Source organism: Otolemur garnettii, unplaced genomic scaffold, assembly GCF_000181295.1.
Source record: "Otolemur garnettii isolate 467f Iridium unplaced genomic scaffold, OtoGar3 scaffold00003, whole genome shotgun sequence".
In the NCBI taxonomy this organism is placed as follows: Eukaryota; Metazoa; Chordata; class Mammalia; order Primates; family Galagidae; genus Otolemur; species Otolemur garnettii.
Genome location: NW_003852398.1, coordinates 5,204,791 through 5,217,861, shown reverse-complemented (window position 1 = coordinate 5,217,861; position 13,071 = coordinate 5,204,791). Strand labels below are relative to the sequence as shown.

General features: G+C 37.6%; 1 protein-coding gene across 5 annotated transcripts in view; it reads right to left on the bottom strand.

Moving 5' to 3' along the window:
- FBXW11 (F-box and WD repeat domain containing 11) overlaps positions 1-13,071 on the bottom strand; it is a 134,876-nt gene that overhangs the window by 30,653 nt on the left and 91,152 nt on the right. For all 5 annotated transcript variants that reach the window (XM_003781943.2, XM_003781945.2, XM_012809069.2 and 2 more), the window contains 2 exons: positions 9,287-9,473; positions 8,329-8,419 (listed from right to left, as the gene is read on the bottom strand). In XM_003781943.2, the coding sequence (XP_003781991.1) occupies positions 8,329-8,419; positions 9,287-9,473 (278 nt within the window). The remainder of the gene's footprint in view (positions 1-8,328; positions 8,420-9,286; positions 9,474-13,071) is intronic.

The following is a 13,071-nucleotide window of genomic DNA, read 5'->3' as shown; positions in this document are numbered from 1 at the left end:
CAGTTTAATTTGCATACAGCCACAAAACCAGTACTTGAACCAGCTGGAAATCACACCCAGTTCTTCCTGACTATGCTTTTTGTATTAAGACACTCAATGCCTATAAAGAGGCATGGTTGTAGCTCTTGAGGCAATACACACAGAACATAAGATCAGAAATAATTCCACTTAAACGTATTAGCAAGAAGAAAATGAGTGATCCCATCTCAGGGTGGGCAAGGGATTTGAAGAGAAATTTCTCTAAAGAAGATCGGCGCATGGCCTACAGATATATGAAAAAATGCTCACCATCCTTAATCATCAGAGAAATGCAAATCAAAACTACTTTGAGATATCATCTAACTCTAGTGAGATTAGCTTATATCACAAAATCCCCAAACCAGAGATGCTGGCGTGGATGTGGAGAAAAGGGAACACTCCTACACTGCTGGTGGGAATGTAAACTAATACATTCCTTTTGGAAAGACATCTGGAGAACACTTAGAGAATTAAAAATAGACCTGCCGTTTGACCCTGCAATTCCTTTATTAGGTATATTCCCAGACGACCAAAAATTGCATTACAACAAAGATATTTCTATCAGAATGTTTATTGCAGCTCAATTCATAATTGCCAGGTCATGGAAAAGGCCCAAGCGCCCATCAATCCACGAATGTATCAACAAACTGTGGTATATGTAAACCATGGAATACTATGCAGCCATAAAGAAAGATGGAGACTTTACGTCCTTCATGTTCACATGGATGGAGCTGGAAAATGTTCTTCGGAGCAAAGTATTACAAGAATGGAAGAAAAAGTATCCAATGTACACACCCCTATTATGAAACTAATTTATACCTTTTATATGTAAGCTATAACCTAGTAACAGCCTAAGAATACAGGGAGGGGGGGAATGGGTGAAGGGAGGGGGATTGGAGGGATCACTTCTGAGGTTTATCTTACAAGGGTACAAGTGAATCTTTCTAAGAGCAGAATGTGAACGTTTTAAAATAATAACTAAGAAAATGACATGAAGGCTATGTTAACCAGTTTGACATAGTGTTTCACAGTGTGTGTGAAAACCCCACACTGTACCCCAGAAGTGCATTAATGTACATAGTTACCATTCAATAAAAAAAAAGAAAGAAAGAATTCCAGATAAAATATAAGTACCAAATGAGTAAAAACTAACAACAATAACAAAAAAAACCCATTAAGTGCTGTAGGACTTGAGATAATCAGCACTATAGCCTGAGACCACTGGGCCAAGTTTAACAAGGAGATAGGTCATGCCCATAGCACTAAAAGACCTTACCTCCAGTTGGAGATACAGGAATTTTTTCAGGATCAAAAGATACAACATCTCTACTAAGAGCAACCCAAGTCTGAATTCCTGATCCTTGAAATTGGGGGACAATAGGGACTACAATAACTAGCTACACTTTGGTTTAAGATACAGTTTGAAAGATTATCTCTGAGCAACTAAAATTTAATGACCATATTTTGCCTTGTATAAAGCACACTTTTTACCCAGATTTTGAGGGAAAAATAAGGATATGCATCATACATAAGTGGATACAACTTGGGAACTAGAGAGCCCTGTGGGCCTCCTGGGGCTGTCATGTCCTCCTACCTGGACTCACCAGACAACACCAGAGGATCCAGATCCAGTGGGAGCAGGCCAGTGCAGCCTCTGCTGAGTACTGCAATCAGATGAGGGTGCAGCCACAGGGCTAACAAGACAGCTATAACCATGGCAGGGCAGGGCAAGACCTGAGGCCCAAGGTCTGGCTGCACAAAGGGAACAGGCCCCAGAAACCCACATGAGTGACAATGGACAAGTGGCTTCAGAAATTCCCACCCTACTAGCCACGCATGTGGCCATCTCAGCCACAATCTCTGACATGGCAGGGAGGAACAGGTGTTCAGGAAAAAGGGAAGGGATAGTCTTTACGGATCGGGCTGCAGGAAGGTGGTTTGGTCTGCATGTTTACCAGGGATGCATTTGCCCTCCCCAAATGTGTGTTTCCTGGTTGAGAGCCTCAGAGGGTGTTTTCCTAAAAGTTTGGGCCCAAACTGTGTGTGCTCATTAGATACAGGAATGCATTTTAGAAAGCAAAATATGGTACCTGCCTTGGTAAAGGAGATAAATCTCATCTGTATTATTAATAAGCACTTAATTGCTAGCTCTGTTTACATCTAAGCAATCATATATCCTCTTACTTTGAAGGCAGTATGCTTCTGTACACTACAAAATGTTAAAATCTACTAACTGCTATATGCCAGGCACTAATATGTCCTAACACTATGCTATCCATTTTATATATTTTGCAGATAATTTAATCATCATAACCCTAAAGTGGAAATTACTGTCTATAATTTACAGAAAAAGAAATGAGGGGTTGTGACATTTATACACATGTATTTCAAAAGGAAATATATCCACCATTTGTGGTCCCAGCGCTTAGCAAGGATCCTGGAAATGTGGTCCCTGCCCTCAAAGAGCTTGCATACACATATGTAAGACACTGCAGGAGGGCATATTTCCATCACCAAAGGGACACAAAGAGGTGCCAGGAGAGAGGAAATGCTCATCTGCCATTCTGCTACAAAGACAGTACTTCCTATCTGGGTCATCATGGCTAGTGACCTGGTAAAATGTCAGACATACTGAGACACATTGCTAAACCAAAACAACTAATATACGCCACCTCTGCTACATTTATCAAAGAACAGATCTGTCTGTACCTGCAACTTTTTAAAACAGGGTCAAGGATATAAGGCATTTCCTAAACTGAACTCAATGCTTGTGATCATTTAGAGAAACAATGTATTTTTAGATATTGACTGAGCCACCTCTGCAGGCTAGGCATTCCAGGAAACTGCTGACTTACAAGGCAGATGTACTGGTAACGAGTCTAATTCGTGGCCAGTAACTCTTGGCAGTGCTTACCAATGTGCAGGGTACATCCTCTGGGGACCCAGAGAGCTGCTGCAGAATGCATAACTTCATATGACCCGAAGTATTACAAAGATGACTATATAACATGGTTTACATACACATCCTCTGTTATTTTGAAAATTCATATAGCTATTTTTAGGTTTAAAACATATACAAATGCTTTAAAATACCATCTAAGTAGCTTTGTTATTTCATGTTATTTCAATGAGTAGAAAAAGCACATTTACTATCACATGGGACTATAAGGGGGAAAAATTCTGTTTAATCTAAAAAGAGAAGGTGGGCGAAATGCCCATACCAGAAAGAATTTTCCACAGGCTCTCCCACTACTTTAAAATGTTATCTAGAACTGAGTGACACGGTTACTACCTTTTACTATTCCTAAAGCCCTGAAGACACAGCAAAGAAGACCACAGAGAGGAACTGAGTCAGGCTGCAGGGTCAGCCTGTGAAATAGCCGTCCTCTGAGATGTTTGGACAGAGATCACCACCCAGTGTTGATCTTCAAACAAGAGACAGAGGATAGGATATCAGCACTGATAGATATCACACTTTCATTCTAAGTTGAATAAAAGTTAGCAAATAGGGTGGCTTCTTTACACTGATTTCTACGCGTAAAGAGCCTTATTTTCTCAAGTACATTTCTGAATTTTAACATAAAAAGCATGCTAAACTATTCTTGATGTGTCATTTTAGAAAGTCCCCACTTAGGTTGTTTTTAAAATCGTTAGTTTCCTGAATCCTAACACAAGTATAGCCTGTTCTGAAAAGCCATGAGAAACAAATCAGTGAGTCAACTGCTTTGCTGTACACCAACCCTGGGTAATTCCAAGGCCACCCACACAAAGCAACACTTCTACTAACTATGCCTGCCTAAAAAACTACTATGTTTGACAACCCCGACTCTTACTTAAATGCTTATAACCCAAGTCTTTTTTTAGAGAAACTAGAAAACTAGACCTTTAAAAGTGGCAGATAGGCATTGTGGTAGAAAATACTAAGGTCACATGGCAGCTTTGGCAAAAGACTTTCACGGTCAACAGTGAAACAGTGAAACAGGAAGCAACAGTTTCCTCCTCTGTAGAAAATAGCAATAATGATACCTACTCTCTAAAAACTACCATAAGGTTAAAATGAGATTACATATGTGAAGTTCTCATCATAGTGCCATCAAATGGTAGCAGTTATGTCCTTCCTTAGTCATTCAGAACACTGATCAAAAATAATGACGTATGAACTAAACCCCCTCCCCCCAAATAAACAAAAAAACTTCTCACCAAATTGCCAGGAAATGTTGTCTCAGTCCAGGCTGATATTTAATGGTAATAATAAGCCTGAGCCTTCTTTAACCATTCCCAGGAAGAGGCTCAGCCTTCACATGGAATTCAACTACAACAGAACTTCCATAGATGACTATCTCCCTTCATTGACCACCACCTCCTTAAGTTGATTTAATTTTCATAGACTGACCATGTACCACATGTACATATCAGTACATATCAGTACGCCTAGCTCCTTAGGTTGACCACCTCTTTGTGTGGACCAGTTTGTTACCGTCTCTTGGGTGGTCAACTTACAGAGGTTCTACTGTATATCATAATGTCAGCAGCAGGAATATAGGTCATAGATAGGTGCACCTCTTTAAATATGTGATTACCTACCATTTCACTTAGCCATCATGTGGTATGACTACTGTAGAGGAATATTTCATGTTTTTGAGAACTTATAAAATCCCCTTACCTTACTGTATCCAAGTTTTCAAAACACTGGGAAAGTAGCCATGATACACAGAATATACAGAGGCATTTAAATTGGCAACAGAGTGAAAACAGATGTCTGAGCATGGAGGAATAACATTATTTTTAGAAGCCTAAACATAACTGGGTGGTGGGCAAGTTTCAACATTTTCTGGTCAGGACAATGTTAATATCAAGTTTGCAAACCACAAAAAAGCTCCCCATTTTCCCTGAATAAAATGTGGTTTATTAAAAGGTGCGACACAACACACCACTATATTCCCAGTGGTCTGTCCAAGAAGAGTGCTTCAAAGGCTTCAATACAGTGAATAAGGAGAAGAAAAAGGCATATTACATGAAGGGGGTTGTCACTATTCTGAAATGGCAAAAGAAAAATCCAAGTTCGCAACATCAGAACACAGTGACTAAATCTATTGTAAAAACTCTCTGTTGATGGACACTTCTCAGTTTGACAATATGAGGATTAAGTTAAGTTACTGTGGCAAAGTACCTAGCAATAAGCCCACCATTAACAATAACTAAGATTTTAGATAGGAAAGGAGAACATGGCTGCTTCTTTAAAGTGAGCCTCAGGTTTTCCAGAAATATCTTCTTAATTCAAAGGTCCTGTAAATATGGGTGGCAAGAACACCCAGGAGAGATGAACCTTTACAGAAAGCTAGGAATGCATACTTATTCTTCTCAAACTTCATTGCTCACATCCTCATTTTCTAAATAAGAGTAACTGGCCACACTAGACCAGGTTATCTTTTTCTTTAAAATTCAGCCAGCTTCCGGTGGGCCAAGGCAGTAGGGCAAGTTCAAAGATGAACATTTCCTCTCTGCTTGTCAGAGCCAAATCTGGGAATAAAAGAACTACAATAGCCAGCACGTGAGCCAAACTGCCAAAGAGGAAGAAGGAAAAAAAGAAAAAGGTGTTATGAACTGGCAACCTTGCAAAGTATAAGGGAAAAACACAAGAAACTCAACGTTGTGTATGGACAACTGGAGAGAGAGGGACCAGCAGACATCCACTTGACATTCTGGGTGTAATTTATCTTTTGACAATGTGTTTAAAACCCTTTAAAATACTACCTTTCCCATAACTAAACTTAAAAAAAAAAAAAAAAGGCCAACTAATCTTAATTTACATGCTTTTTTTCCCTTCACCTAACAATGAAGGATATTTACCCAACTGGAGACAAGACCACTTTGAATTTGTGCAGACAAATAATAATATGCTTCTTTTGCCCTCACTTCTTGAATTTTCCACTTTGAAAATAACAAACTCTAACCTCATAGATACACAGACCTTGGTTAAAATCCCATCCCATCTCTTCTACTTAAATGAGTAGCAAGTTCTAAAAATCCTCTTGGGCTTGGTTTACCCTTATTACAGATAGGAATAATGATATGTATCTTATTATGGAAAGTAAATCACCAAATACAATTCATAGTATACAGTAAGAAATCAAAGAAGGTGCTTAAAATTACTATATTTTGCTTATGTGGGTTTTACAGTAGCTATGTGAGCAAAGCCAAGCCTGTGAGAATCCTCATTTGATAAACGGATCACCAAGAGAATTGTCTACATGAATGTATACCCTAGACAGAATAAAACTCCCAAAACAGAAGTAAAGAATTCTATTTTAATTTGGTACCAGTGATTTGTATTTTAAAAAAAAGAAACATGCAGTAAGGCAGAAGAGTATAAAGTCAATCATAAACTTCATTACTCACCAGTTATGTGATCCTGAACAAGCAGTTTAATCTTTTTAAGTTTCAGTTTTCTTAACTTTAAATAAGAACTTGGCCCACTTTTCAGATTTTGTCCAGAATGTTATAAATGACTAAATGTATTATGAAATGCTCAACAAAGTATCTGGCACAAGTAAATACTATCAGTGACACATTATTTTTATCATTATTACTAGTAGTGAATACACCAAAGTAAAAACATCATCCTTACACCAAGAGATCTAGCCCACAAAAATCTAGAGGGGACTCTTGTGGCCAACCAGTGGGTTTTCCCAAACCACACTTTAAAAACCCCTGGGTAGACCACCATGATGTAGAAGGTTTATGTCAAATAGAATTTTCCCCCATAGCTGTTTCCCTTCACATGTGCCTCCTCTGCTAGCTTTAAAATATTATATAACATTCCAGCCTAAGGAAACGCTTATGGTAGGTGGTGTCGCATACACCACGCCACAGAATACTAAGTTCATACTGCCAATTATAACAATACTCATGAGGATTAGATGAAGAAACCTAAGTCATCAAATCTTCAACTTGATCAAAGTTCATCCAGAGTTCCTGCTTATTCATAATTGGCTTTAAACATTGTCCTTCTCAAAATAAATGACTTGCTGAAATTAGTCAAACATATTTGGAGATACACTGTAAATAGCTGACTTCCCCAGGGGAAAAAACAGATGGTAATGTCATTTCTAAGGCATGTAATATACACAAGCAATGTCTTGGTACAACTATCTAAGCATAAGAGACACCCCCGATCCCCTAAAACACACACACACACCAACTGATTAAAGTTAACTCTATATCACAGCTACAAATACTATAGGGGCAATTTATTTTAAGTTTTGCACTGCTGATGGGTCAATTAATTTCTCACCTAGGTGATTTGTCTGTAGAAGTTTTAAATAATTTAACCTCCCTAAAAGATTACTTTATAGGTCATTTTAGAGAGCAGAATACTCAAGACAGGGTTTGTGTTTTAAATAATGATATTCCAGTCACATTCAGATTTACCATTAATGGAATGATTCCATTAGTTCACATCTGCCTAAAGGGGGGGAGGGGAGGAACTCCAAAAAAGCACATGTTTCTCCATTAATGAATTTTGGCACAATAACTTTTACGTCTATCACCTGGGGGAGAGGATTACTTCACATTTGGGAAACTGAGTATAACTTTATGGGTGATACAGCATTGCCTAGCAAAGGCTAAACTTTTCTGCCAAGGAGGAAACGTTGAAGTAACCAAGACCTGCCAAGAACACATGTGAAAGAGTTAATGAGAAGTGCCTGTGCATGTCTTTCCTGGTTCAAGGAAAAAGTCTAAATAATAAAACTGAACTAATTAGAACACATGAACAATATCAAACATCTCCAATGTTTCTCATCAAGTTTACAGAGTTTTACTAGTCTGGTGAAGTTACACTCAAATCCAAAATTGCTCTATGAAATCCACTTAACTATTGCTTAGAATGATTTCTGAGTCACTTTTATGAAAAAACTATGGGTAATTTACAGAGGAAACTGAGAATGTGCCTTCTCTAGTACTCTAGAGATGGCTAAAACTATGAAACTATACTTACCAAAAAAAACCTGGGCCTTGGATTTTGGAAAATTTCTCAAATTAGAATAAAAAGTTGATTTTGGATTAAGGTTTTAATTAACTGGCAGCCTTTCTGATGCATTTCGTGTTGGAGAAAAGTTAGATATTTTTTGCAAAAGATATTATCTACTACTCTGAAGTATAACTGCAGATTATACATTTACTCCAAAAGTTAAAGTTTTTAAAAATTACTAGTTCCATAATTTTAGAATAATAGAAGACTCTAAGGCAATATAAAAAGTTGAGAACAAGACACAAAGAGCACATAAAACAGATAAATCATAAAGTTACCTCTATATCCTGGATTATCTTTGGGTATAATGACCTATAAAATGAATTGGGAGGGCCATCTGTGGGTCTGTTTTTAAACAGGTACTGATCCCTGGCAAATAAAAACAAACAGATGTTACATTTCTGCACATAAAAGATGAATTTTATTCAAACATGGTGCTCATAAAGACATATCTTTCATGTCTTTTAACTTGTTTTGCACTGGAACAGTTCAGAAGTGGGAATTCTGATAATTAAACTTACATGTTAGAGACTTATTTAGTTTTCTGAGTACCAAGACACAGTAATTCACCTTTTCATTCTATAGAGTTGAATGAAAAGTGCTAATGCAGCTTCATGAAAAATCTACCTTAGTACACATCTAACTTTCTCCACATAGAAAATACACCCCGAACCCTCACTCACACCACCCCCTGCACTTCCATCAGTATCTCTCTCTGCTAACTGGGCTATACAGCATGGAGTGATAAAGCTGCATTTAAATTAATGGGTTTCCTCTGAGAAATCCTCTTGCTGTGCCTCCCATATTCTCAACCAGAAGCAGTAACAAACAGCAAAATGGTATCTCTTGACTTTCTCATGTTTTCTTTCATCTTATCTATTATCTTGGTAATAGTACCATGATCTAAGAAAAATGTGAAGGGAAAAACATACACACATAGCTTTGAAAAGCCAAAACACCCATTCAAACTACACAATACTTCCTATGTGTTAATAAATATAAACAAATTCATATTTTAGAAGGGAAAATTCTAACAGTTTTAACTTTTTTTTCCCTAAACTCCTGGTCATTCATCCCCTCCCCCCTTATTTAAAACAGGCCAATACATTTACAAGTACAATTGCTTTTTGGTGTAATCAAGTGGTAAAGCCAAGGCTGGAACTCAAATTTCATGCTTCTTTGACCCTATATGTCAAAGAAACCTTTTTCAAGGGAATAAGCAATCCAAGTACTTACCACCCTCTTCTTTCTGAAAGTCCCTTCCATAGAGGATCAGTGCGTACCATTCGTTCAATCAGCTTCTTCCAAAGCATTCCTTCTGAGATCACTCGCTGCCATTCTTTACATACCAGCTCTGCTGCACACAGAGACCTGGCATCCAGGTAGGAAAGAATGTTTTCTGCTATGTGATCTAAGCCTTGCTCTACAAAACAGAAAAGGAAACAAATGAATGGGAAGGGAGACAGCAATGTACAGGCCATCATTTTCCTTAAAGATAAGAGGAATAAAGAAATCCTGAACTAGGTAAAATACTCAAGTAATATCGAAAGTTCTATAGATAAATAAATGCATGAGTATATAACATATATACACTGTATTTCTGGTTCTGATATTTTATGATTTAAAAAATTGATAGCAACTGTTATTTGTGTGTAAAATCTGATCTTGGACAGTATTTGTCAAATATTATAATAAAAGACTTATTTTCATTGTCTTTTATATAATTTTTACAAAACTTCTATGGTATAATGATGTCTCAAATTTTACAGATGGGTACAAATAGGTAAAGCATTCAAGGTTTTACATTACTCAAGCCTAGAACTCAAATTTCTTCAAAGTTTTTATTTATGCCCTTCTAATTCACTGGTCTCTCACAACAAATCATATCCTATTAATCCATACCCTTTGTGAATTCCTGGGAGCTAAAGAGACCCATCTTTAAAAACTTATTGAAAGTTGGTCAGGTGCAGTGGCTCAAATCTGTAATCCTAGCACTCTGGGAGGTCAAGGTGGGTAGACTGCCTGAGCTCACAGGTTGGAAACCAGCCTGAGTCAGAGTGAGACCTCATCTCTAAAAATAGCTGGGCATTGTGGTAGGCACCTATAGTCCCACCTACTTGGGAGGCTGGGGCAAGAGGATTGCTTGAGCCCAAGGTTGCTGTGAGCTATAATGTCCCAGCACGGTATCGAGGGCAACAAAGTGAGATTGTCTCAAAAAAAAAAAAAAAAAAAAACTTACTTAAAGTCCAAGAGCTAAAGTCAATTGTGCTTTAAAAGAGAGATGTACTTTCTCCTTCTAAATATCTACTTTTAGTTCCTAAATAGACAGTAAAAAGCCTCAAAAGCAGGGGAGCCACATGTCTCCAAATTCTAGAATCTTACGGGTTACTGGGTTTGACCTCTCATACAACACAAGAGTGCTCTCAAAGACAACCACTCAAAATTCAGCCTCTCCCTGACATTCACAATGGGAAGATCACTATGGTCAGCATAGTTGCCACCTGTGAACTCCTACCCTTGATTTTCCATCATACAAAAATGATATTCACTAGTTAACAACTGCCCTTTCTCATACCATCTATAAGAATTGAATCAAACAGTCTCATGTAAAGGTTTAAAAGACCACAAAACATTCTACACAGTTAATACTTGCTCTTTTTCAAAACTAATAGAAGCAGTATAGTTGCATTAAACTTGGTGTTGAGAGACCAGGTACAGATAAATCATTAAACTTTCAGAACCTGTTTCTCTATCTGTATAAAACAGAGATAATAATTTGTTTTGAAAATATTAAAATGAGATGATGCATTAAAAATGTCTTATATTTTCTTCTACTCTAAAAATGACTATTGTTACCCTGTTGATTATGGTTTCTAGGCTCTTCATATACAAATTCTCCCACTTTAGGGCAGCGCCTGTGGCTCAGTGGGTAGGGTGCCAGCCCCATATACCAAGGGTAGCAGGTTCAAACCCAGCCCAGGCCAAAGTGCAACAAAAAAATAGCCGGGCGTTATAGCAGGCACCTGTAGTGCCACCTACTCGGGAGGCTGAAGCAAGAGAAACTCTCGCCTAAGCCCAGGAGTTGGAGGTTGCTGTGAGCTGTGTGACGCCACAGCACTCTACTGAGGGTGATAAAGTGAGACTTTGTCTCTACAAAAAACAAACAAACAAACAAACAACAACAAATTCTCCCACTTTGGACTAGATTTAATACCCAAATACGATCTGACAATGAAGACTACACTGGGACCACTATCCTCTTTTGCACTGATCTTTATATTACAGTTAATGTATTACTACACTGCCTTCATCTAACAGTCGTATCACAGTAGACTCTTACGATAGTCAGAAATTAAAGTAAAATCCTAGGCCTTTCCTTAAAGAACATCTGTTAAAATAATCTCTAATTCTGTACTTATACACCTAGTTGGAAAGATAGGGAACAGATCTGTGCAGGAGTTTATTTTTATACTGACTACAATTCACCTTCAGAGATTTATCTGACCCATCATATTAGTCTCTAGAATCTGATTTTTGTCATCCAGAAGAGCAGGTTTCCACACCAGATCTGCATTAGATAAACCAATGTACTAAGTCTTTAACTCAAGTTGTTGGCAAACAATGGTAAGTGGGTCAGAACCAAGGACAGCACCCATGACACCAGTTACTTCTCTCCAGGCTACCACTGATGTATTCCTTAATACTCATAGGGTACCAAAACTAAACCACTGGCTCTGTAATTACCTATGTATACTATTGCCCAGCCCTGTCTCTCTACTTAGTCCTCAGAGACATTTGGAGAAATTGTCCCATGAAGACCTTACTATCTTTACATCATTACTTCTGAACTACTAGTGTGATAACCTTATCCAAAAACGTAATGAGGTGAATTTGGTATAGTTTCTGTTCTCTTAATGGTATTTACTACATAAAGCTGGTATTGCAATTTTTTGTTTGGCATGTTGGCACTAGCTGCTTTGGGTCCCTTTTTAACATATTCAATCGATGGTGACTATTTTTAAAAAATTATAAAATGTATATAAGCAAAAATTTTTAAACGTTTAAAGCCCTTATTCCAGAAATAATGGCTTTTAACATACTGTATAGCTCCTTCTAGGCTTACACAACCACCTACAATCTTTTCAGATGCTGATTAGCTTCTGAAATTCGTCTAAGAATTCTGTTAGAGTGCAATATTGAAGTTAACAGCCACAGCACCCAAATACACCTCTAGTTCTTAAATTTGCTCATCAATCATCTCTGGGTAATATCATTCATGACTACCAGGTACAAGTTGCACAGGACGCAACTGTACCCAGGCACTCTCCCCTACAGGTTTTTGATTACTTCAATATTCCAACATTCTGAAACTACAACCAGGTTTTGTCACTGTCTTGCTATACAATATATGTATGTATTTAGGCCTACTTGTTTACTGGAACTATGTGATCAGTGAGTATCATCCATCACATTTGTCTTGACTACAACTTTTCTATTCTTTCTTGTTTTAAAGTCATTATTCTTACTGGGAGGAAAAACACGTTAAATGAGAATGAAAATATGATTTTTCTTTCTATTATCACTATACCACCTATTCTAAGCACACTACCCCGTCATTTTGTATAATCTCACTTCAAATAGTTGATTATTTTGTTTATTTTCAACTCTCTCAGGCCACCTTCCTGTGTATCCCCATGATTATATGCCCCTTTCCCCCATCTTCTATGTTTACACAAAATCAGGGAAATCCAAGGATCCTCGCATGGGGTTCTACTTGTACCTCTCCATCACTAGGACTGACAAATTACCCATCAGAGTTCTCCTCTTTACTCATATTTTCATTTACGGACTCTTGCCATGGGCTAACAGATTTAGCTTTTCTTCCAATTTTTCTAATTCTGGAGTACTTATCTTCCTTTTCTAGTTTCTACACTTAATATTTGAATATAGCCTCTAACATGATCTTCCTAAGTCATTATAAACACACCCCAAATAATCTTCTTAAGTCATTATAAATACAC